Source organism: Corvus moneduloides, chromosome 9 (assembly GCF_009650955.1).
Source record: "Corvus moneduloides isolate bCorMon1 chromosome 9, bCorMon1.pri, whole genome shotgun sequence".
In the NCBI taxonomy this organism is placed as follows: domain Eukaryota; kingdom Metazoa; phylum Chordata; class Aves; order Passeriformes; family Corvidae; genus Corvus; species Corvus moneduloides.
In genome coordinates, this window is record NC_045484.1 from 31528971 (window position 1) to 31555356 (window position 26386).

At 52.2% G+C, this 26386-nt stretch overlaps 1 protein-coding gene across 1 annotated transcript; it reads right to left on the reverse strand.

Annotated features, from left to right (window-relative positions):
* Positions 1-251: 251 nt before the first annotated feature.
* WLS (Wnt ligand secretion mediator) lies at positions 252-26384 on the reverse strand. Its single transcript, XM_032117994.1, has 12 exons — positions 26205-26384; positions 14565-14837; positions 9117-9241; positions 8490-8651; positions 7589-7725; positions 7061-7229; positions 6797-6894; positions 6338-6401; positions 5985-6128; positions 4597-4680; positions 2989-3142; positions 252-2395 (listed from the first exon to the last, which is right to left on the reverse strand). The coding sequence occupies exons 1-12, from the start codon at positions 26308-26310 to the stop codon at positions 2286-2288; spliced, it is 1626 nt and encodes a 541-aa protein (XP_031973885.1). The 5' UTR covers positions 26311-26384; the 3' UTR covers positions 252-2285.
* Positions 26385-26386: the final 2 nt, after the last annotated feature.

The following is a 26386-nucleotide window of genomic DNA, read 5'->3' on the forward strand; positions in this document are numbered from 1 at the left end:
ATGGCCAACACACAAAGGTGACAACTCCAGGGCTGGCAAGCAGGGACAGGAAGGAAAACCCTACAGCTGGAGTTGTTCAGGCTGGAGAAGAGAAGGCTCCAGGGAGACCTTAAGAGCCCCTTCCCATAATTAAAGGGGCTCCAGGAGGGCTGGAGAGGGACTTTGGATGAGGGTCTGGAAGGACAGGACAAGGGGGAATGGCTTCCCACTGCCAGAGGAGATTGGAGATGAGGAGAAATTCCAGCAACAAATCCACAATATTGTATATTTTATTTAAATTAACAAAACTACGTGTTTTCCAGGTTGCTTAAAGCATTCTGTAAAAACTGAACTCAACCTAAACAAAAAGAAAGGATATATTTTAATAAGACCCAGGGACTATTTCCGAGACATATGAGTAGGGCTGAGGAATGAAGAAATAAAAAACCCACACACACACACACACGTACACGCGCCCCGTAAACAAATTGTTAGTGTTTGACACAAAATTTGGTTTGAAAGCTGCGGCTCCCTGTTCGTGGGGTGCCTTTACAAAACGCACTGCTATAGTCTAAGCTGGAAAAGAATCCACAGACACAGCTATGGGAACAACATAAATATCACGTAAGAACCCAAGGGAAAAGGGATGGTAAAGTTGCAAAGTCGAGCGTTCAGCTGGGAACATTCTGGAGTTACGGGGATCTGCGTTGATGTAATTCACTCTGTAATGGAGTAACTACTACCAAGTAGGAACACTGCTTGGAGCTGCTTTGCCTCCAGGGGCAGGGGAAGCTGGGACCCTGGTGAGGGTGAACACAACAAATGGAATTGCTTTAGGAAAATCCTATAGGGGCTCCAATTAATACACATGGAGCAGCTTTTTGGCAGTGTGTCTGGTGTGACACATCCTGACTGGACGAGCCCCATGTGATGGTGCACAACTTGGGGTGCCCAGCAACCAAACCCCGTGCAAGGTGATCTTGTGGTGCCACCCTCTCTTTCTTCACAGTCTTGAGCTTTACTAAATGGATTGTGATAAATGAATAAATTCTGGAGTGGGAATCGTGATGGTACCTGGGCTGACAGGAAGGAGTTTCCCCTCTCTGCCTCCTCTCTAACCCTTCAGCAACACACAGCAGCAGCAGCAGCTTCTTATCTTGTAGGGCCAAAACTGGGAGTTACGTGTTACCAGCAGTTAACACAGACATTTACTACTGCCAGCTCATGAGGCTCTCTGGATGCTCCAGGCCACGGAAGGTGTGCCCTGAGCAGCACAGACCCTTCCCCAACATTCACTTCTCCAAACTGGTCCCAGCAGGGTCCAGCTCAAGCCTCCACCCCGGATCAGTTCCCACTCCCCACTCTCTGCCAAAGGCCTCCCAGCATGGGGCTGAGTGAGCCCAGAGCCTGCGTCTGCTCTGGGAAAGCAAAGATCCACATTAGTGCGTGACCAGCGGATTCTTTCAAGTCCGATAATCCCTGGAAGAATCCAGCTCTGCTCCAGCCCGGCAGTGCATGGAGCGAGACTGCCCAGCTCCCAGGGATGCACCATAACAAAAGGGGAAGGTGGAGGAGGCCACAAAAGCACGGGAAGCCAAAGGGACTGAGAACAGGAAGGAGCCAGCTGCGGGATCAGCACCTTGGGAATTTGAGTCAGGAGCGCTCTGTTCTCCTGCAACTCAGCTCAGCATCCAGGCTGGACATTCCCTGTATTCAACAAACAGCTGTAAAACCTGCTGAGAAAGCAGTCCCTGCTTCTACTAAAACCTTACTAACAGCGTACTCCTCTCCCAGCTGTGCTTCATCCAGTGACAGAGCATGGCTGTAGGGCTGCACCTAAGACTCAGACAAGGGTCCATACAGTTACAGAGGTGGAATTAAATGTTTTTACAACAAGGCTCCCCCCACAACCAACACCTTGTGTCACTTGCACACAGGAGCAAACCCAGAGTACTGAGCATGTGCTCCTGCAGCACCTTTATGCACCAGGACACACAGCAAAATCAGACCAGCCCCACGGCAGCTCTGCCCCGGCCCCACATCTGGATGCGCGACTTTGCAACCTCAGTGCCCTTCCAGCAGGGTTTTACGTGCCCGAGTGTAACACAATATACACAGCCCTCCCCCCAGGAATAACTACACCATAGTAAAGAGTTACAAATGTTCTGCTCGCTGTCACTGCTCTGTGAATGCACCAGGGACGGGGTGCTCGAGGAGCGGATGCAGCCAGAGCGGTCTCCTGCCAGAGGGACTCGTGTGTCCTCTGCTCCCCACCCCAGGCTGGTCCCTGCTGAGGCACCTCCGTGTCACTCCTGAGCCTCCTTTCGAGCCAGCTTGTAGACCTCTGTGGGCCCATCCACGTGGGTGATGGTGGTGGTGAGCTGCAGCTCCTCCCCGCTGTTCACCCCCAGGTCACCTGAGAAACAAAGGTATTCCTTAGTGCAGTCTCACAATAAAATATGGGACTATTTATTCCCTCCAGGCTTTCAGCTGCCTAAGCCACGGACCAGCAACCTTCCTATAAATTATTTTATTTATAGTTATTTAAATAGAAGCACAAGAAACACATTGAGGGGCTAGAACATGTCCAGAGAAGGGAATGGATCTGGGGAAGGGGCTGGAGCCCCAGGAGCGGCTGAGGGAGCTGGGAAAGGGGCTCAGCCTGGGAAAAAGGAGGCTCGGGGGGACCTTCTGGCTCTGCACAGCTCCCTGACAGGAGGGTATATTTTCTCCACTCCTCATCCCTCCATCTGAGCTACACGGTTCCATTTGGGCAATGCTAAAAGACACAAAAACCATCCCAAAGGCTCCAGCCAGCCTTGGCTAAAAGTCAAACCTACCTAACCCAGCCATTAATTAAAATGCCTGCTTGGGAACCCAAACCATCATTTACAAAACTTTTCACACACTGAGTGTGCACTTGGGCCAAAAAAAAATGCACAGAGGGCACCCCCTACTTTGTATCTCTTTGTCCCCATGAGAGCCCTCAGGTCATTTGGGGACATTTACCATTGGACTGGTCTTCGCCGTAGTTCTTGTGGGATGGCGCGTACAGGAACATGAGGGCGAACACGTAGAGATTCCACATCCCATAGATGCCGGTAAAGAAGGCACTGTTCACCTGGATCGTGATGTCCCCCCACTTCCAGTGGCCTTCTGTCACCTGTCCAGAGTAAACAGACACGGACAGGCCCTCAGGAAGAGCAAATTCCATAAAGATACAGCCTTGGAGTAAATCAGTGAGAAAAGCATCGATTCAACAGGACGCAGGAAATGGAGTGTAACAGGTTCAGTGAGGCAGAAGTCAGGCTGGGATTCTCCACTTCAGACTCAGTCTGCAGGGAAAAAATGCTCCTGACAAAATTATTCCCTCAGGACTCCTTCAACTCTGATGTCTCATTTAATGTGACTGAACTGCTGTGCTCTGTGATACCCCTGCCACAACCATGTGCTCAGCACAGATTGGCACACAAAGGGCACTACCTGGGGACATCCCAACACATCCGACTGCTAGAAATAGACCTTTTATAGCAGGAAAACCAGCGTGAATAATGGGGGAATTGATGTGCTGAGCACGGCTGGCTGAGGAGGGGCCAGGCTGACAGCACCAACCTGCTACATGCTGAGGGCTGTCAAGATCCATGAAAATATCATCAATATTAATATTCCTTGAAGATACACAGACTGCTCAGGCTGAAGTGTTGCTTTCTGTTAAAGAAAAGCATAAAGGCCAAGAAGAAAACTAAAGTAGCTTAAAAACAGAGCCATGGAGATGCTCCGAGGGCTGGAGCCCCTCTGCTCTGGAGCCAGGCTGGGAGAGCTGGGGGTGCTCACCTGGAGAAGCAAAAGATCCAGGGAGAGCTCAGAGCCCCTTGCAGGGCCTGAAGGGGTTCCAGGAGAACTGGAGAGGGACTGGGGCCAAGGGATGGAGAGACATCTGCCAGAGGGCAGGGCTGGATGGGATATTGGGCAGGAATTGTTCCCTGGGAGGGTGGGCAGGCCCTGGCACAGGGTGCCCAGAGCAGCTGGGGCTGCCCCTGGATCCCTGGCAGTGCCCAAGGCCAGGCTGGACATTGGGGCTTGGAGCAGCCTGGGACAGTGGAAGGTGTCCCTGTCCATGAGATGGGCTTTAAGGTCCCTTCCAGCCCAAGCCAGTCTGTGACTCCATGATTCAAGCAGCTCATTCGTACGGAGGCGACATCAGAGCTCAGGACAAACAGGTACAGCTACTGCTGGGCACAGCAGGGCTGCAAAGTCAACCCAGGGAAGGTTGGATGCTGTCACATCTCCGTGGGCACACAAAGCCACCCGAGTGTTTCAGTGTGAACAGAACATTTTCCTCTCGCTGAGTTCTCAGAAATGACTAAACTCTGTTGGCCGATTTTCCGAACGGCGCAGCCCCAACGCCGCTGGGAGCCAAGGGCCTTTGTGCCGGCTCCAGCCTCAGCAATTGCATGGCAGAGCTTCAAATAAATGAAAACAACTTCTTCAAAAGCAACTTGTTATCAAACGTGCTCAGAACAGGCCAGTCCTGTCTGACCAGCGATGAGCCGGCGTCGGGAGCGGCTGGGAAGCGGCGGCTGATGCTCTCCCAGGAAGCCCAGAGCCCTCCCTCACCTGGCTCACAATGAAGAAGATGACGGTCATGGCTGCACAGGCCAGGGTGATGAGCATCAGGAACTTGAACCTAAAAATCAGCCCCTGTTTAGAGAGAAATGTCACTGGTCACATTAACAGAATCCACAAAACCCATTTTTGGTTTTAGGATAGACAAGACACGAGGATAAAAAATAAAAAATAAAACAAGGGTCCAACCCACGAAACCCCAAAGCAAAACAACCTCCACCCACTCCCGTGCCGTGCTCAGCACAGCCCATATCCTCCGCTCCCCACACGTCTGCGCTCCTGCCGGAAGCTCCGCGCGGGGTGGGCACGTCTGGACAGCGCTGCCTTTCCATGACATTTGCTCGGTGACTGATTGAGCAGCAGTTAATTGAGTGGAAGAGGTGGCACACTGGTGTGAGCAAGGCTGCAGGAGGGGACAGCCTGACAGCTCACGGCTCTTGTAAAACAAACACGTGGCGGGTCGGTGTCTCAGCGTGGGCTCGGGGTCTCACCACATTCATCCTCATCCCCAGCCTGGCTGGGAGGGAGCTGCAGCGATTCCAGTGTCTGGAAAACCTGGCTGGCTATCACAGAATGGAGATTTCAAGACAAACTCCTTGGCTGGAAATCCCACTGCCCACCACCCCTGCTTTCACTGGTTTTACAGTTTTACTTACAAATTCTTTTGGTTTTGGGTGAGTGCGTGGGTTTTTTTAGCCTGGTTCTGGAATTTAGGTGGAAATGTCAGTGTCTGCGTAATTACCCTGCCACACCACGACAACAAAGGACTATTAATTTAACTCTTCCACACCAGATCTGTGCTCCCCAGATGTCTGGATGTGGAGCATTGCATCAGCAACTCTGTACCATGAGCTGAACTCCTGTGCCTCCTGCTAGAGGGAAAAACACTCCGTATCTGCTTCAAATTCCCTCAAGTCCAATTTTCTAAATTTTTTATGTGAACTCACGATGGATGATAATGATTTATTTAGAGCAGAAGCGACCACGGTTTAACAGAATAACTTTGGGGATAAATATTTGCACCCCTGTAGAAGCAGGTTGAGCACTGAGGGTGAGTTCCTAGGGGCTGGCAGCAGGCAAATCAGGTAGGACAGAAAAATATACAAAATTAGCGGCTAAAAACGGGGATAATGGGGGGAATGTGTTCTGCTTTGACCTTCCAGCAACTTTGTAACGAAATGACCCAACCCCAACAATCTGAATTTACACCATGAAATACCAGCTGGTCTTAGCAACGCTCGCCACTAAGCACAAAAATTAATATTAGAGGAGGAGAAATGGAAGTATGAGATTATGGATAAAGGAGGTCTCAGAACAGACTCTGAGGTCCAAAATATCTTTTAAAAACAAGGAATCTGTGCCACCAGGAGGGCCCTTACCTCGTAGTGAAGGCGGCGAGCCTTGCTCATGGCAGGGAGGCTCGACTGCTTCCCACTGATGTTTCTGAACACTTGGAAGACCATGAAACACAGGAAGAGAAAATAGAGGCACAGGCAGATCCCTGCGACTATAATAAAGGCCATCTGTGCAGAGGAAGTTACGGGAAAATGGTACAAACTAACAAGAAATCCTAGAAAACATGATCCAGGTGATTCCCATATTCAGTTCCCCAGTGATCTCCTGCAGTGCCTGAGCCACCCCTGGCCACCCAAAAGCAGGGGGTTTCCCCACACCTCCCAGGCACCTGGCAGGAGGGAGCACCTCCCTCTCCCACAAAGCAGGGGAAGGATACAGCCAGCTCTGTGCCCACCTCGGTGGTCCAGATGCTGTAGAAGGGGTTCTTGAGCTGCACTCCCCTGCAGAGAGGAGAGAAATCACCAACTGTATCAGAGGCCAACAGGTTCAGAGGGCCCCTTGGTCACTATGCAGCCTGGGAATCATAGAGTGAGGGAATATCCTGAGTTGGAAGGACTCACAAGAATCACTGATCCAACTCCTGCCCTGCACAGACACCCCAACAATCCCACCCTGTGCCTGAGAGCACTTTCCAAACGCTCCTGGAGCTCTGGCAGCCTCGGGGCCGTGCCCATTCCTTGGGGAGCCTGGGCAGTGCCCAGCACCCTCTGGGGGAAGAATCTTTTCCCAAGGCTCCGCATGGGAAGAGCCAGCTGTGCTGCAGGTCCCTGCTGCAGGAGGTGACCAGGAACCTCTGCTCCGGGATGGCCGAGCCTGGGAGTGGAGCTGCACCCACCGCTCGCACATGTCGAAGATGAAGAGGCAGAAGGAGCCCACAGCAATGGGTCCAACCTGCTTCCAGTACCCCGAAAGCCGATTCCGCTCGTTCTGGTCCTGATCACGAGGTTGGGAGGAGGAGAAAAAGGAAAAGCAAGTTAGCCTCAAGTCCCCTCAGCTGGTGCAAGTCCCCACAGCATGATTTCCAACCATCAGCAAGGGAGCTGCCAGGTTCTCCTGGAAGCGGGGCTGGAAACCACCTGCCCACAGGTGTGGTACCCACCATCATGTGCTCCCCGCAGAAGATGATCCAAAATGAGAGCAGCATGGCATAGAAGATGCCCTGTCGAATGTCTCCGAAGAGCAGCATCCAAGTCCAGTCAAATCCGATGGAAAACCACTCCACGGGGATGTTAATGAACGTCATGGAAATTCCCAGAGCAAAGATGACCCTGGAGAGGCACAAACACCATCTCTGTCCAGTGTGCAAGGGAAGGACAGAGCCCCAAAAGCCAAAGCTGTGCGTGGAGAGCAGCAGGTGGAAATCCAGCACCGTTTGGGAAGTGTCACCTCCTGCCACCAAACCCCCTAGGACTGAGCTCCTCCGAGCAGCTCCTCCTTCTCCGTGGGTTTAATGGGAAAGAAAAGAGAAGCTGTGGGGTCTCCAGCTCCCACTGTGCCTGGGTGGAGGGAGGGGATGGAGAAGAGACAATTCCTATGCCCCAGTCTTGGGCTCTGCCTGGGAACAATGATCACCTCAGTGGGGTCCCCTTGTTCGAGGTCCCCTGGGCCACCACAGGCCCCTACTCACTTCTCCAGCAGGACGGGAGCGCGCGTCATCAGTGTGATCCGCCTCCAGTACCACACCATGATGATCAGAATGCTGGGCGTCAGGAAGGTCTTCATGGCGAACCACACCTTGGTGAAGCCTCCGTTTTGATGGATGCCCTGAGGAAAACCAGGGTACAGGGCTTAACATCATCATCCTGTGCTTCTCCTCATGGCAGTGTCAGGAGAGGCACACACATGGAAGTGCATCCCAAAGATAGTTTGGCCAATGATGGACAGGGAACGGGTGAGCCCCCAGGCCACCTGGGCAGGTTCCAGAAGGTCTGAGAACAAATGCCAACAGACACGGCTTCCACGGCGAGGAAGAGAGGGAATTCTGACACAGCATGGAAAAAGCTGGCGGAATTACTCCCAGACAAGTAACGAGATACTCATGGAGCCAAGTCACCCTGGTGGGAAGAGCACTGGCTCATTAACATGTTTCTCCAGCCACGCGTCCTCCCACCGCCGTCTGCAGCCACCGCAGCCGGGGTGGGAGGGCCTCCAGCTGGGAAAAGCATCCCTGCTCACCAAGCCTCGAGGGCGGGCAGAGCAAGGATCACTGACAGCCTTCCCAGACATGGCCACAGACAACTCCAGGACAGACCAGGCCCCCTCTGAACTCTCCTGTTCCTCCTCAGCTCCTATCCATAAGGAGGACTCTGCATCCCAGGCAGACTGTGGTGGGAAGCAGAGGACACAGGCAGCTCGGAGGCATGGAAGAGGCCAGCTCTGGAGGCCTGGGGAGGGCTCCTCAGAAGAGCAGGCAGAGAGGGCATCCCCTGGGAAGCAGGACGGTGCCACTGCAGGCAGAGGAGCTCGGGCCAGGAGCTGCAGAGCCCGAGCACACATCCTGGGTGGCAGAGGGCGGACAGGACACTCACCACGAGGCGGATGTCCTTGATCTCGCCGATGCCCACGTTGATGCCCTTCCTGTCGTTGACGGGCAGGCGGATGTTGATGAGGTAGTACTTGTGTGCCACGCTGCCGATCTCCATGAAGGGCAGGAAGTCGCAGTCGTAGTGACGGCCCTCGGACTCCACGGTCTGCAGGAAGGGCAGGGAGCAGAACCGTGGCCCTCAGCCCCCAGGGACCAGCACACCACGGAGCCCTCAAACTGGGAGCACTGGGAGCACCCAGGGCCTGTTTGCAAATTCCAGCCTGTGCGAGACAGTGGCTGAGGGACATTTTTCCTCAAGTTTGATTGTTTAGGATCACTGAGTAAATAAGGTTTGACCTCAAACAGGTTCACATTTCAGGCTTTAATGGCAGGCTCCCAAGACAAACCCTCCACATCTCCCTAACAGGAGGTGAGAGCCAGAGAGGGATTGGCCTTTTCTTCCAGGTAAAAAGTGACAGGACAAGAGAAAACAGCCTCAAGCTGTGCCAGGGGAGGTTTAGGTTGGATATTGGGGAAATTTTTTTCATGGAAAGGGCGAATCCATGGTTCTGTGATTGGAAGAGGACAACTCCCACTCATCCCCACCACCAGTGTCATCCAAATTCCTTACTTTTGGAGAGCCAAAGGTGCACTTCAGCTTCCTGATCTCTATGGCATGCGCTATTTCCTCCCAGTCATTGAACATGTCGTCGCGATAGGCCAGCGACACATCCAGGGTGATCTCTGCGTTTTCCTCTGCAACAGCAAAGAGACAGGAGGCTCAGAAGCTTCCCAGAGTAATTAAAAATACTACACAAAGCTCCTTTATGAAGACAATTAACGAACCGAAGTTGAGCTACGCTGGCCTTGCTGGAAAAAGCCTCAGAACCAGCTGCACACAACAGCATTGATGTTTTCTATGTGTCTTGTTTAGCTTAAGTTGCTCTACAGAAGGTTTTTGGAGCCTTCCCCTGCTCCTCCACACCTGCCCTGACTCGTTCCTGCCTCTGCAGATGCCCCAACTCGCACGTCAGTGACACACACAGAGCTCATGGCCTGGCAAGGTCACACATCCATGTGGGGCCAGGAGCTCGTCCTCTCCTGGAGCTGTTCACAGTGACAGTCTGGGATACAACTGCTTGGAAAGGTGCTCCTGCCAGGACACTGCCAGGGGGTCCTTGCTGCCAGGACGGAATGAGGCTGCAACAGGCTTGTTCAGGCTGGAGCGGGCTCATTGAGGAGCCGTAACTGAGCGAGTTCATGCACTGGAGCTGCAGCTGAGGCTGCCAAGGAGCAACACACCAACACTTTCAAAAACCTGAGGCAAGTCTGTACCAGCTGCACCAGCTGGAAAATCCTCCTGTTTACCAGGCACAGATCCCAGGGAAGGCTCTGAACGAGGAACACGCTCCAAAACGAGCATGTGCATGTTACAGCCCAGCCTCCTTTTGTAGGGCACCAAACTCTGAGAGCTGAGGCTGGAAAACCTATAGAACCATCCACCATGGAGAAGTGTTGGGAGATGGCTCCAGAACCATCCACCATGGAGAAGTGTTGGGAGATGGCTCCAGAACCATCCACCACGGAGGAGTGTTGGGAGATGGCTCCAGAACCCATCTTTTCAGCTATATTTTTGTTGGGAATATGTGGTGGCACACTCATCCCACCGGATGGGAAGGGGCGTGGATGGGATCTGTGGTTTGGAGTTCTATTTTTACGCCCTTCGGAGGTGGCCGGGTTGTGCATCTGATGTGGACACTTCAGGATTTTTCTGAGCATTTTTGGTGCATGTGATCTATACCATCCAGATCCATATCCAGTCCCTTTCCAGAGCTGCCAGGAGTTGGGTTTCCATGAAACATGGATTTGCCATCTCAGATCCGCTGTTTAGGAGACCAGCAAAACAGATAAATGGGAACATAAGGTTGAACTTGGCCCGGCTAAAAAGAACTATGAACTCCATTTCAGAAGCCATAAAACCAACTGGAATGCTTGGGATTAAATCCAAGAAAAACAGCTTTCAGTTATTTCGTCTTTGCAGTCCAAATGTTGCTGCTGCCATCGAGTATGAAAACCAGAAGGCAGAAGATGAACTGCTGTGTGCCTTTCCAGGCCAATGGATTAGAAGCTCCCTCTGGAATTCCATCAGTCTCTCCGTTGGGGTGACACCTCCCCTTGGAAATGAGTTTTGTGCAAAGACCTTTCAGGGCTGTCAACATAAAATATAGATATATCCATATATCCATAGATTTCAGCACAGCAGACTGATGGCAGAGCTGTGTTAGTGGTTGGACTCCATCTTAAAGGTCTTTTCCAACCTACATGATTCCATGATCATCCTATGTCAGCCTTCCATCAGCAACTCCCATTGTCCCTGAGGAACAAATAAGGACAGTGACAGAGAACCAAATTTTCAGAAGATTCATGCCTTATTCACATTAATCAGACAGAGATTGTGAATAGACAATTTTTTTGGGAGGGGAGGGTGCCCTTTTCCTGCACAGCATTAAACAGCCTTAAACTGAGAGGAAGCAGGGTCAGATTGGAGCTTAGGGATAAATCCTTCCCTGTGAGGGTGGGCAGGCCCTGGCACAGGGTGCCCAGAGCAGCTGGGGCTGCCCCTGGATCCCTGGCAGTGTCCAAGGCCAGGCTGGACATTGGGGCTTTTAGCCTGGCACAGTGGGAGGTGTCCCTGCCCATGGCAGGGGGTGGAACGGGATGGGCTTCAAGGCCCCTTCCAGCCCAAATGAGGACAAGACACACTCCTGGAGGCTTCCCAGCCTTGAGCCCTGTGACCCCCCCAGTGAGGGACTCCCTGCTCGTGCTCCAAGCACCACCAGTGTAATTTTTCCCGCTGGCATTTTACTGCCCAGGATCTTTTCCATGAACCACTTTTTAGGACAATACTTGCCCAGGATATCTTCACTCATATTACAATGGCCTAAAAATAGCAGAGTTGTTTCAGGAGGGGGCTCTGTGCCAGCTGCACACTAACACAGCTGGCTGGGGAGAAGCCTATGGCAGGCAAGCAGAAATGCTGGAATTATTTCCATTACACTTCCATGCTTCAGCAGCTCCCTAAAATTACAAAACCTACCAAAAAGCCCAAGGCTGGATGAATTAGAAAAGGAGGCTGCAGCACTCAGCCCTCTGACTGTACACAGTTGCTTTCCAGCTGCAAAGAAACTCCATCTCCTTCCTCTGGCCCCCTTCTTTCCCAGTTCTGGGAAGGGGTTTTAATAATTGAGTGCACAATGCATCAAGAAAGGACAGGGACAGCACAGAAATAGCCTCTTCCTCAGAGGAGCACTCTGAGTCTTTCCCAGCTTTCTGGGAAGGAGAAACACAGGGAAGTAGCTCAGCTTCTAAACATCTGTGTTTTCCAAAACCATTCCAAAAACATCTGTATTTCAAAACCACTGGAAGTTCAGAGGGAGTTCCCAAGGTGAAGGTGATTAGGGCTGGTTGATCCTCCAAAAGGTGCAGATCCCACGGGGTATTCCAGGAGGCTCAGCCCCTGCCAGGCTCTTCCAGGGCACCTTACCAGGGCTGCCCTTCCCCTCTGTCCCAGGAAAACCCTTGCAGATGAGGAGAGCTGACACAGGACTGGATGAGGAGAGCTGACAGGACCTGGATGAGGAGAGCTGACACAGGACTGGATGAGGAGAGCTGACAGGACCTGGATGAGGAGAGCTGACACAGGACTGGATGAGGAGAGCTGACACAGGACTGGATGAGGAGAGCTGACAGGACCTGGATGAGGAGAGCTGACAGGACCTGGATGAGGAGAGCTGACCCGGGACTGGATGAGGAGAGCTGACACAGGACCTGGATGAGGAGAGCTGACCCAGGACTGGATGAGGAGAGCTGACCCAGGGTCTGACTGCTGCTCTCTGGAGATGAGGAGTCAGCCATGAGTCACTGACACCTCCCAACAGGCCCAGCCCGGCTGGCCCTGCCCCGGAGCTTCCCTGTCCCAGGAGGGCTGCCGCATCCTGGAAAAACCAAACTCAGGTTTACTCCGTGCGTTGGCCTTGCTTAGGGATTGCAGGGGAAGAGGACAACCAAGGGCCTTCGAGGAAAAAGCAGGAGACAGTTTGATGTGGCTCAGCAACATCCCTGGTGAAGGCCAAGGGGAACTGGCAGAGCCCAGGACCCTGCACAGCACCTTGGGACCCTGGGGTGGAGCTGCAGGAGCCAGGAGAGCAGGATGTGCCCCAGGCAGCAGCTCCTTCAGGAGGATAAAGCCTGTGCAGCTCCCAGCAGTGCTGCTTTCCTGGATGATCCGAGGTAGTTCCAAGACAGTTTTTAGGACAGTGACCGGAGGCTTCAGCAGCTCCGGTGCCCTCCAAGAGTGGCCCTGGTTTGGGACCAGCCCCTGCTGGAATCGACCACAGCAGGAGGAGGCCTGGAGGGCTCAGAGCCCCAGAAGGAAGAAACTTGAATTGTTGCTTTAAAAGAAGAAATGAGGTTATTTCACATCCTTATCACTGCCCCTTTAGAGGAGCTGATCCCAATCACCTGATCAATGAGGCCCTTTCATTTAACAGCAGGGGACAGACCCACACATGCAATTAGTTCAGCTTAACAAGTCTTCTGTTTATTTCCTTAAGAGCTGTTATAACACAATCTAGCAAGCAATAAATGTGTTACTAGTTCCTAAGATTTCACACTTAATTTACATCTGCCTTCAGCTTGGCACAAAGTGTTGGAAAATCCCAAAACCTTCTTTTTATTACCCAGGGGGTGGCCCAAGATGAGCTTTTCTGCTTTGAGATCTGAAAAAAACCTCCCACCTTCGCAGGACTCAGTCTCTGAAGGGCACAAAACTGAAGCACAGGCTCTGCTCTTGCAGCAGAAATACTGCCAGGAGCTGGTTTAGCATTCCAGCAGCCTGCTCCAAGTGCTCAGCCAGCTCCTGACTCCAGCATGGTGGTTCAACTTGAAAATCCCTGGAATAAAGAGCTGTTTCCCTAATGCAATCATCTATCCAAGTGTAAGGAGGTGAGACCTTAATAAAGGCACAAAACTTGTCTCTCTGTATTTCAGAGATAATTACAGGGATAGGAACACAGGTGAAAGCTTTCTACAATCTCATTTCTAACCTATCTGAATGATAATGCATTAAATAATCCCTGCTCCATCTCTGCAAGTGCTCAAGGTTGGGCAGGGCTTGGAGCAACCTGGGACAGTGGAAGGTGTCCCTGCTCATGGCAGGGGTGGCACTGGAGCTCTGAGGTCCTTCCCAACCCAAACCAGTCTGGGATTCTGGGATAAATAGCTGGAGGAACAGTTCCATGCTGAGCAGGAAGGGCGTCAAGGACACAAAGCTGGCTAAAAAAGCTCCTAACCCTGACGAACTCCCTGAACTGATCCCACTCCACAGATCCCTGAACATGGAGCCAGCCCAACAGCCAGGCTGGAGCCAGGGCAGGAGCTGCACACACCCCAGCTCAACCAGTCTGGAAAGCAAATTGTTTATTCACTGTAGCTTATAGTTAGAGAGGGATTTTCCCCAAACACTTTAAAACATGCACACACATGGACAACTTCTGTTCCAGGGAGGGCCAGAGCAGTCCTGCCCTTGCTGCTCTCAACATAGTTTTGCAGGTTTTTTTGCAGCATTATTTTTGAGTTTGGGTGGGCTTTTTGCATTTTGGGGTTTTTTTTGTATATTTATTTAGTATTTATATAATAGCTTCAAACTGAAAGACGGGAAATTTAAGTTAGATATGGGGAAGGAATTGTTCCCTGGGAGGGTGGGCAGGCCCTGGCACAGGGTGCCCAGAGTAGCTGGGGCTGCCCCTGGATCCCTGGAACTGTCAAATGGTCAGGCTGGATGGGCCTGGGACAGTGGAAGGTGTCCCTGCTCATGGCAGGAAGGAACAGGATGGGCTTTGAGGTCCCTCCCAACCCAAACCATTCCAGGATCACCAATTCCCAGGTTCAGAACACGCTCCAGCACCACCTCACTGTGCGTGGCACCCACACAGCTCACGGCCCAAGGTAAGAACCCCTTTAGAGGAGGCACACTGGGACATGAGAGCCAGGCAGCACCTCCGGGGTGCCAGTCACTTACTGAGGTCGTTGTCCATCTTGAAGGCGATGTCCAGCTGCATGATGAAGAGCATGAACTGGAACCAGGGGCTCATCTCCTTGCTGGGCAGCGGGATGTGCACGGCGAACACGATGTCGTTGGCCTCAATCTGCCGGCTCACGGCCTCGTCGAAGTCCTTGAGCTTCTTGCAGTGGTTGGGTCCCCAGGGCATCAGCCACTTGGTTTTGTGGTGGTTCTTCCTCACATCAATGCACTTCACTGACATGTAGGGAACAGCTGTCGTGGGGCTGGGAGCTGGGAATGCAAGAGAACCACATTTGTAGCATCTTCAGACATCTGATACAGTGGTTTCCCCAGCAAAACTCACAGCTCCCCACTCGACTCTTTGAAGGCAATTTAAAACAAATGCACCCAGTGCTGCTCCTTCACAGCTCTTTGATCTCACAGTCAAGTAATTAAGTTTATTACATCCACAGATGTATTACTGACTTTGTAGTGGGATCAAATTAGGATTAATTGAAGAGCTGGGATCTGCTGGTTCGGTCTCAGTCACACAAAATCATCCTGATTTACTGAAATCTTTTCCTTCCTCTGTGCTCACTCAAGCAAATCCACGCAGAAAGCATGTGCCCAGAGAAACCTGGATGGATAAACTAATCTCAGACCTCGTGGTCCAGCAGGGCAGGGCAGGATTTACCCAGGGGATTTGCACCATGCAAGGCCACACATCTCCTTGGGCAGGAAGGTTTCCTCCAGAGCAGTGAGTGGGATGGGAAATGAGACTGCAGAAGGTGATTTTCGTGTTGTCACTACCCTCATTCTGACAGATAATCCAGGACTTCCCTTCCAGATCACAGCCCCCCCTCAAACCTCCAGCAGCAATAACACCACCCTACAAACTTCCAACATTCCAACGAGGAAAACAACCCCAGAGTGAGCTTCACCCTCCTGCTGCCCCCAGCCCCGTACTGCTACACCCAGATGATTCAGCCCTGGCTCCCTTGTAATTTGGGCACAGCAGGATCATCACAGCAGCTCTGGAGCTGTTTGGGATGGCAGCCAGGAGCCCTGTGGAGTACCTTCCCCAGTGTGCCACCTCGGCACAGGGTGACATCCACACAGCTTCCCACGGGCAGGGAGAGGTGACTCAACGCCAGGCGGGAGGAAGTTACTCAAAAGCCAAATGTTTATAAACTGCATTTTTTCCATTTTTTCACAGCACTGAGTTTCTTCCAGCTCCAAAGGCACAGGGGTGCCAGGATAAGGGTGGGCTCCAGGGGATTGGCATGAGCAATGGTGGGCAGTGCTGGGTTAATGGTTGGACTCCCTGACTTTAGAGGGCTTTTCCAGCTGAAAGGATTCCATGAGTACTCCCAGATTCATTCATCTCAATCCACATGTGCTTGGTGGATCCGTTGCACTGCCACATCCCAAACCCTCGCTGCATACAGCCGTCCCCCGGGAATGACACAACACTTGGAGGTTAAAGCAACCCCAAAACCAAACAAGTTCTTGATATCAGAATCAGGGAGTGTTCTGAGCGGGAAGGGAAGCACAAGGATCAGAGTCCAACCCCTGGCCCTGCCCAGACCCCCCAGCACCCCCACCCTGGGCATCCCTGGCAGCGCTGTCCAAACGCTCCTGGAGCTCTGGCAGCCTCGGGGCCGTGCCCATTCCCTGGGGAGCCTGGGCAGTGCCCAGCACCCTCTGGGGGAAGAGCCTTTCCCAATATCCACCCTAAATACTGCAGCAAGAAACAGCAAAGTAGAATAAAACGAAGCATTCAACAAACAAACACAAATGAAGCTGCAAGTCGAGGGTTACAGAACGCTCATGACGTGCCCATAGTGCATAAAACACTACAATAAATATTGATTCCTCCACCATGCCTCGATGCAGAGCCCAGTAACCACAGCTAAAACTGCGGCTGGAAGGAAATATCGGGAATATTGCTGTGAAATAAGCCAGGCATTTCAGCCGAGCTCTCTGAGCTCTTTAACTCCAACAGATTCTGGGCGATTTCGAAGGCATTTCTGAATTAAGAGACATCGTTCCCTCTACAGAGAAGCCGAATGTTTCCTGCTTTGATGTAACTCATTATAGCCATAAATACATGTTTTCATCACTGCCTGATTATGATTTTAAACACTTGGCATGCTCCCTGCAGCCTCCCCTCTGCCAAAGTTACAGCTTTGAGGAGCACGAGACAATTACTATACATATTCCTCGTCGGGAATCGCGCACCAAACAAACGTCGGCACTTGGCTTCCATTACTGATTTGGCTCCTGGCCCATTAAATCCAAGTGAGTGTTGAACCAAGTGGAAAAAAAATGCTTTGTGGAGCTGCAGCCAAGTCAGCCAACAGCATTACAAAGTGCTATGCAAAACAAAGCTCACATCGAGGGATTGGAGCTGTGCTGTGGTGCCAAGGGCTGCTCCCAGCCCCACTGCTCCCAGCCCCACTGCCCCCAGCTCTGGTACCCCCAGCCCCACCACCCCCAGTCTGGGGGATGCAGCAGCTCCATGGATTCCAGGATCTCTGTCAGCCTGTAAATAATTGAACAGCTCTGTGTGCATAACACGCTGGATCAGCCTCGTGCTCCGGGCTGCTCCTGCCATGAGAACTGCAGGAATGCAGGTACCACTTGCAGTAAGAGGAGCAGGGCTTCCAGAGGAAGGTTTGGCAGAAGCCACTTGGAGTGCAGCTCTCTGGGAGCCAGCTCAGGCAGGAGCACCCAGGAAGGAGTCCTGGCCCCAGGGGCTGGCACAGCCACGAGGCAGAGACCCCTCGTGCCTGTGGTTGGACACCAGCAGTGCCAAATGCCAAGGGCAGGAGGTGCTGGAGCTGCCAGCACTGCCACAGGATCACAGACTGGTTTGGGTTGAAAATGACCTTAAAGTTTGTCTCATCCAACCCCCTGCCACGGACAGGGACACCTCCCACTGTCCCAGGCTGCTCCAAGTCCTGTCCAGCCTGGCCTTGGGCACTGCCAGGGATCCAGGGGCAGCCCCAGCTGCTCTGGGCACCCTGTGCCAGGGCCTCCCCACCCTCCCAGGGAACAATTCCTTCCCAGTATCTATCCTAAACTTCCCTTCTGCCTCTGCATCTCCTCCAGCAGGGCCTCTGGAGGTGCCCAGCTCACTGCAGAAATCCCAAGTGTATCCCAGATTACAGGGGCAGAGCAGATCCTGCTGCTCTCTGTGATGGTTTTAGCCAGCAAATACTTGGAAAGCTGGACACCTTCACCAGTGCGGCCACCACTGCCCAGGGAGGGCTTCCCATGGACTGCCAGGGCCACCTCAGCCGTGTGTCACTGACTGAAACAATCCTGCACGGAATTCCATCCTTTCCATTCAGCCAGGAGGTCAGGGCAGGGTGCTCAGGGCCTGATCCCACCAGGGCAGCAGGAAATAAGATTCAAGGGGCTTCACTCAGGAGCTAGTCCTCAAAGAAAAAAAAAATACACTGCTTTTCTGGTTTTATACTTAAATCTTTAGGTAAAAAAAATTACTGAGACGAGTGAACTCAATTTTTAGCATTTTTTGGGGGGGGATGTTATGTACACCCAGTTTCAGGCAAGAGCCACCATCACTCAGTATTTTAATTTCAATATATTAAGCAGATCTTCAAAAAGCTTCTGTGATGAAGCCTCAATCACCTCCTTCCTCCTGCACACAAGTTCCAGGATTTCCATCCCCTCTGAGTCCTCCACCAGCCCTCACCTTGGGAAACACATCCTGCACCTTCTCATCCCAGCACCTCCAGCACTCCCATTAACCACCGACCCTTGCTCCAGCACCATAAACAAGCCCTTTGGAAACTCTCAATTGCATTGTGTCCACATTGATTAAAGCCTGAATCCCCCTGACCTCGGGGGGATTTAACTTCTCCCGGCACCGGGAGCATTCTGCTTTTCTACTCAATTACCCCCTTCGGAGCCAGCCAGCACTTCCCAGCGAGCACACACAAAGGGCTTCTGCTTCATTACCCTAAGCGACTGCAGGGTAGGAATAAACAAGCTAATTTATCATGGACAGACCCAGCTTTTCCAACTGGAAGAGCCAGAACCTGAATAACACCGTATATACACTCAGGATTATAAATATGTCTTTATTGCGGCATGGATTTTTCTTTTCTGCCTCCTTCTTCCCCGACCTCGATGCCACCAGTTTAATATATTTGAGTGACACAGAGCCTTTTAATTACTGTTTCTTTCATAGTTCTTATTTCACAAAGCTTTTTGGAACATTGCAGCAGCTTTTATACACAGAATAACTATATTTAAAGAAGCCCACTGCCTACAGGAAGCCCACTCCCCCTTGGGAAACGTTTTTCTTTCTTATATTTGACTTCAAGCTTTATCCAGACCAAAATCCTTTAAAGCCCCGTATTTCTGTCATCTCCAAGATATTTTTTTCAGTACTACAGGTTTCTCTTTTTTGTTTCAGACCATTAAAGTGAGCCTGTCCAAACCATCAAACCCAAGCTTGTTGGATCAGAACAGAAATATTGTGGCTGCCCCTGGATCCCTGGAAGTGTCCAAGGCCAGGCTGGATGGAGCTGGGAGCAGCTTGGGATAGTGGAAGTGTCCCTGCCCATGGCAGGGGTGGGATAAGATGGGATTTCAGGTCCATCCAACCCAAACCATGCTGGGATTCTGAGACTCTACAACCACCCAGTCACATATTCCTGGGCACTCTCACATCCCAAGGGTTGTGTTTTTCCTCGAGGTTTGTTCTCCAGTGTTACTTTTGCAACCTTGCTACCAGCAAAGCCTCTTGAAAGCAGCACAAACTGGAGGTTTTTCCCAATAAATCAGTTTCCAAGGAGCTGCAGGAGCAGCCGTGCCCAGAGCCCTTAGGACTGAGGGAACAGGGGATTCCCAGCTCCCTGATAAGCAGCCAAAGGGCTCCTGGGGAACAGAGATAAAGAATTATTCCCTCAGCCCCAGGCAAGTCACAAAGCAGGGAAATCTTATGAGGCACAACTTGCTGGGAGAACTAAATGAATGATCTCCATAATTCACATCCATATTCAACAGCAGCAACGAATGCAAATGAGGTGAGCACGAGCAGAGCTCCCTAAATGCAGAAATGGATATTCAAAAATATTTTATTTAAAAGAAGAAAGAAAGAAAGAAAAAAAAAAAAAAAAAAGAGGTAGAACAGCTTTACTGATTGCCACACAGAGCCTGATCTTCTTCCAAGTCAGCTTTCCAATGGGATGAGATGCATTTCCTGCAACGCCCAGCCACGGTATGAGATCCCTGCACACAGATCCGAAAGAGCACGAGAAGCTGTTGTTATCCAGCAGCTTTTCTCCTGAGCCTGACACTCCCCAAGATAAGATACCTTGGAAACTGCCCGTGCTCAGATATGTGAGGAATTTCATCTCCATGTGAATGGGCTGGTCCAGGCCCTTCCCCACTGGACACCTTGAGCCCTTCAAAGGCTTTCCCAGGCTATCAGGGAGTTACAGCCTGACTTCAAAGGCCGTAAGTGTTATTTACCAAGGAAAAGGCTTCCTGTGTAATGGCTTTCCCTCACAAAGGGCAGGGAGGCAGCAGGACCACTGCTTGGGAAGTGCTCAGGTCACATTTAAATCGACAGAACAGGGGAGCAGCAGGAGGACTGAACTTGTCACCTGAGCTCTCCCAAGTTTGCATTTGGAAGCGATGCAGCTGTGAAAAGAGAAAAACCCAGCACCTCAGAGGATTCCCAGCTCCTCAGGCCCCAGCACTGACATTCCTGCCTGGGAACTCTCAATTTCTGGCACTTTTGCCCATTCAGCTACAGTTACAGCTCTTCAAAAGAAGAATTGAGCAGACCTAAACTAAACAGACATGACCTTTCGTGTCTGCTTCTCCTTGGCTCCCAGCGCCTCTGCCAAGGCTGCAGCCCTGCAGGAATGTGTCTATACAGAGGATCCATTGGCATTCATGGCCACGGAGCACCGACCAGCTCCTGGAGAGGCCCTGGATGAAAGGAAGTCAGGCACACAAAAATGTTCTTTGTCCCCAGCCTGAAACACTCTTTCCTATCCATACCTTGGAAATCCGAGCGCCTCCCCTGTCAAAAGATCAGCTCAGCCCGAGGAAGGTAATGAAATCCCAGGAAAGAAAATGAAATCCTGGAAACTCACGGCTCAGGAGCCAAATCAGACATTTAGATAATGAGCTGGGATTGTGGAGAGCTGCTCAGCCATGGCCACACATGACTCATTATCTCTCCGGGCCAGACACACAAGGAAGTTTGAGCTCCTCCAGTCACAACAATTCTGTTTTTTCCAGCCTAAACCAGGGAAGGGAGCAGTGAACCTGCACCTCCTTAAATCCATCCTCTCAGCCCAGAGGACTCATGTGCTAAATAAATCCCTCCACTTTTCCAATCAGTTAAATTTGTAAAGTGTACGGGTGGGCACTGGACTCCCAGCATTTCCCTGCGTGTGAACCTGCTCTGGATTTGCCTGCAACACAGAGAGTTCTCCTGCATTCCCTGGGCTTGTCTGAACCAAGAATCTATGATCTGGGACAAGGCATCCTTAGAATCATGGAAGTTTGAGTTGGGAAAGGACCTTTAAAGTAACTCACATAAAATAAGTCAATGAAAATTCCCTTCTGAGAAGTTTTTGAAGCTGGGATGTTGCTGCACAGACATGTGGGGTTATCTTCCTTTAAAAAATACTTTATATGTACAAAAATTTCAGGATGCAAAGGTAACTATAAAGAGACACCAACAGCTTCCCAGAGGGGAAGGTAATTTGTAATCAAAAGCTTTGCTTTCAAAACAACCAAGAGGCATCAAACCCACATAAATCCAGTCAGATTCCATACACACAACTTCCACCCCAGCAGCTGTCGGGAGAGGACACTGGTGTGTCCCAGCTCAGATTTGGCCTGGAGCAGTTGTGGTGACCTCCACTGGAACATCCCAGTCAAAATTCCCAGTAACAGGCACAGCCAGATGGATGCTGCAGCTGGTCCAGCTGTGGGAATCATGGAATTGTTTAGGGTGGAAAAGCCCTCTTAGGCCAGCGAATCAAACTGTTCCCAGCACTGCCAAGGCCACCCTGACCATGTCCCCAAGGGCTTTTAAACCCCTCCCTCCAGGGATGGGGACTCACCCCTGCCCTGGGCAGCTGTGCCAGGGCCGGACAGCCCTTTCCAGGAAGGAATTTCCCCAATATCCACCCTGAGCCTGCCCTGGCCCAGCCTGAGGCCGTTCCCTCTCCTCCTGTCCCTGTTCCCTGCCAGCAGAGCCCGACCCCCCCCGGCTGCCCCCTCCTGTCAGGGACTTGTGCAGAGCCACAAGGTCCCCCCTGAGCTTCCTTTGCTCCAGCCTGAGCCCCTTTCCCAGCTCCCTCAGGAATTCTCCTGGGGCTCCAGCCCCTTCCCAGCTCCCTCAGCCTCTCCTGGGGCTCCAGCCCCTTCCCAGCTCCCTCAGCCTCTCCTGGGGCTCCAGCCCCTTCCCAGCTCCCTCAGCCTCTCCTGGGGCTCCAGCCCCTTCCCAGCTCCCTCAGGAATCCTCCTGGGGCTCCAGCCCCTTCCCAGCTCCCTCAGGAATCCTCCTGGGGCTCCAGCCCCTTCCCAGCTCCCTCAGGAATCCTCCTGGGGCTCCAGCCCCTTCCCAGCTCCCTCAGGAATCCTCCTGGGGCTCCAGCCCCTTTCCCAGCCCCTTTTCCTGCCCTGGACACACTCCAGCCCCGCAGGGTCTCTCTTGTCCTGAGGGACCCAACGCTGCAGCCAAGGTTTAGAGGTGTGAGGTTTGTCCTCATGCCTTGTCCAGGGCTCTCACAGCTCCCAGCCTGCACAAGCCTGGTGGCATCCCAGGACAGCCACGCTGGATCCAGAGGAGGCAGAGCAGGCAGGGCTCCTGGGAATGCCGGCATGGCTGTAAATTATCATCAGCCTCATTCCTCACAAACGGTAACAGAAACCATTCCTGGGGATCCCATTCTCCTGTGATACACACATGCCATCATTTACAGCAGATAGTGGAGACAAGGCTGCATTAGGACTAATTTTATGGATCATGTTCTGTCTCCCACTGCTGCATCCCAACTGAACACATCACACACAGCCCAGAAGCGTGACCTTTAAACAAGATGTTTTCCACGAAGGGAGCAGACACCGTGAATTCCCTGGGGTCTGAAGTAGTGACAGCCCCACTTTCTGGAGCCAACAGTTCATTACCATAGCACAACAAAGAAACAGCTCAATAAAACTCTCTTTTGGGGTGTTTTCTCCCTTTTGAGATTTGCAAAGCTCCCTCCAGGCATGGGGACTCCACCTCTGCCCTGGAGAGCCTGCACCAGCACTGGACAACCTTTTCCATGAAGAAATTTTCCCAAATATTCAGCCTAAAACTCCCCTGGCACAGCCTGAGGCTGTTTCCCCTCATCCTGTCCCTCGTTCCCTGGGAGCAGAGCCCGACCCCCACCTGGCTACCCTCTCCTGCCCTGGGAATGTCTCCCATCCATATGCATCTCATGCTTTGCCAACAGCCAGCTCTGAGCAAATCCCACCTGAGAGCTGATAAGGTTCCCGCTGCTAAATAAAAGAGCTGTTGGAAATGTGGAAGATGCATTAAAACTCTGGCATCACACACTGACTGCCTGAAAACGAGCTGGGAACCAGCAGTGGCAGAAACCCCCTGATGTGAGGAAAATCAGCTCTGTGGTGGTTGTATCAGGTACCAACTGCTGCATTTGGGTATTTTGGACTGGCACGAGGGATCTGTTAAAATAGAGCACTTAGTCATTGTTTTGAAACATGACCTAAGTGCCTGCGAGGGGAAAGGCTGGCTTGGCTTTGCAGCCCTGTCCCACTCGTGTACGTATTTTGGGTTGTCTAGACCTGGGCACACCAAAATAACTGGATTTTGGTGTCTGTTGGGTGTGCTGCATCAAACCAGAGCAGGGCCACTGTGTCAGTGCCACCTCTGCTCCCACCCCACCTGGTGTCACCCTTGGGAGCAGCTGTGGGGTGGCACTGGGAGCGCTCCCAGCACGGCTCCGGTCCCTTCGGAACGCCGGCCACCGACCCACTGCCCACCACGAGGGGATTCCTTGCAGGAAACACCACGTGCTTGGGAACAACTAAAGGGGTCGGTCCCAAGCCCCTGGATCAGAGTTTCCAGGGATACAGGGAGCCCAAAACAAGGCAGGGTCCTGGGAAGAGCTGCCTAGCCTCCCAGGCTGTGTGTCACCCTGCCAGATGTTGGGGACCACACCTAGGTTACACATGGAACTTAGTGTTTCACGAGCACCAAATATCCCTGGATTTCCAGCTCCCAGGAGGGCTGGCTGGGAGCTGCTGGCTCAGGGAGGAGCCTCTAAACTCCTTAAATGCATCAGAAGGGGTGAATGGTACAGAGGAAAAACCTGTTTGGATGATTGATTAGAGCAGTTTGATCTGAGGGAAGATCAGAAGTGGGGATTTCTAGGAATTAAAGAACTTTTGGGGCAACACCCCCTAGGACTTGACCACAGACAGAAGATGCATTTACTCCAGCAGTTTGGAGTGACTGAGCTTGTGCATGGCATTGAACTCAGCCCCAAATCCCTGTCCCTGCTGGCCCCAGCCCATCCAACCTGTCCATGCAGCTTTCCAGCCCCACCTGGGAGACGCATCATGGATGCCCAGCAGCAGCAGCCAAGAAAGCAGGGCATAAACCAGCTGGAAAACTGAACCAACAGAATTTGAGTTCTTTAATCTCTGAATCCCTACAAAACTGAACAGAAACATTTGTCTTTCCCCTGTAAAGCCAACCATAAGCATCTGTTTGTCACATCTGTCCCCAGATGCCAGCACAAGTGGGGCTTTCTGAGCACACCAGCCTTTGGAACAAGCAACTATTTAAACTTAGTAGCAAGAAACTGCTAGAAAAACCCTTTTAAGATAAAGTCTGGCTTCTCTGCATAGCACAGGCCAAGACATTTTATCTCAGGAATCAGCGGCAGGTTCAGTAACCTGCTCTCGAACCAGCTCTTAAAGAGAAAAAAAAAGGAAGGAAGAAAGCTAATCCTGATAAACTTTGTGTGGTTTCGGGCCTGCAAGAGCAGTAAAACTGGGTTTTAGTCAAGATGTGCCAGTGAATCCCTTGAGATGGAGGTGAGGAAGCTTTCCACAATTATGTTTAATGGAATTTTATGGTTATTAGAAGCTGGTAATTAGAGGGTTCACAAAGGCAAAGCACCAATGGGCACCAGGGACACGGAATTTGCTTCCTGAGGAAGGGTGAGAGCTATTCCTTCAATCCCTCTCAAACAGGGAGAGCATCCCAGCTTTATTCTCCCAACGAAGTGCAACAAAGTTTCAGAGTGATGTTGACCCCGACTCTTCCTGAAAACCCCAAGAGCTCTGCACGGACCCTGCCCGGGAGGAAGGGGATGGACCCCGGGGGAGCCGGCCCTGCCCTAGGGATGAGGGATGCCCCCGCAGGGCTGGACAGTCCTTCCCGGACAGAAGGGCAACATTCCCACCCTGGAAATGAAAACCCATCATTTCAAGGAGCCGGCGCAGAACTCAGCTGCTTTCTAGTAAAGAAAAAAAAAAAAAAAAAAAAAATTAAAAAAATTAAAAAAACCCCAGGACTGCCCCAAACTCACTCTCCTCCATCTTCCTCCTTCCATCCCGCAGGGAAAACTCCCCTCGCCGGAGGCAGCCCCTGCCGCAGGGCTGTGTCCCAGTTCCCATATCCCTGCCTTTGGGAATGCTCAGGGATAAATAAACAAAATCTGGGCTTTAAAGTGCCCGGTGCGGAGCTCAGCGTGCGGAGCCGGGGGGGCCCAGAGCCGAGGGGTGTCGGGGAAGGGGATTTAATCCCCCGCTCGCAGCCACGAGGGTTTTCCACGGGCAGGAAAACCCAGGCCAAGCCCACGCGGATTTGAGCTTCTCCTGGAAGAGGATCGGGAATGGGGGGTCCCTCCTGGAGCAGGAGCGGGAGGTGGAAGGGAGGGGGCTCCTCTTGGAAGAGGATCGGGATGTGGAAGGGAAGGGGTCCGTCCTGAGAGAGGCCGGGAGGAGGAAGGGAAGAGCGGCGATCCCTCCTGGAACGGGATCGGGAGGGAGTGGGGAGGTCCCCCGCAGAAACGAGCCCGGACAAAGGGCGAGTCCCCCAAAAAACCCCAGAGCCGGGACCCCCTCTCCCACCAGTCATTCCCCTTTTTCTTTTCTTTTTTTCCCCTAGATTTTTTATTAATATTTTTTTTTTTGTTCTCATTCTGGCAAGGGGCGAGGTTTCCTCCCGCGGCCGAGGCACGGGGAGGTGCAGAGCCAAGAAGGGAGGAAAAATCCTTTTAAAAAAATAAATTATTATTATTTTCTAAGCCAACTTTGAAACGCGAGGCTCCCTGCGCGATCCGTCGCCATACTGAAGCTTTCCCACTTCCCTCTTTCTTTAAGTCCAGGCTGAAACCAGGCCAAAAAAAAAAAAAAAAAAAGAGAAAGCAACACAAAAACTTTTCCTTGGCCGGCTCCCCCCGCAGCAGCCGCGGGACGGGCACAAAGGGCCCGGAGCCGGGATCGCTTGGCTACAAAAGCGGGTAATGAGATCATGGGAGCGAGTCAGCGATACTGTAACCAGCACTGAACAAGCGGGCAGCAGCGGGAGGAGGAGGAGGAGGAGGAGGAGGAAGGCAAGCGGCCCCCGGCACTCACCGATGAGCCCTCCCACCAGGAAGGCGATGACTTGGAACACGAGCAGGATGCCCCCGACGATGCAGAGCTTGCGGGTGCTCATGTTCTCGATGATGGCCCCGGCCATGCTGGCGGGGCTGCGCGGGCCGGGGCGCTGCGGACGGAGCGGGGGCCGCGGGCAGCGGGCGGGCCCCGCTCGCCGC

Excerpts from the sequence above, each read along its gene's own strand:
- WLS (XM_032117994.1), bottom strand. The coding sequence starts at position 26,310 with ATGGCCGGGGCCATCATCGAGAACATGAGCACCCGCAAGCTCTGCATC. Across the intron at positions 14,838-26,204 it reads CCTGGTGGGAGGGCTCATCG|CTCCCAGCCCCACGACAGCT; the intron begins GTGAGTGCCGGG and ends TTGCATTCCCAG. Across the intron at positions 4,681-5,984 it reads CTCGCCGCCTTCACTACGAG|GGGCTGATTTTTAGGTTCAA; the intron begins GTAAGGGCCCTC and ends CTCTCTAAACAG.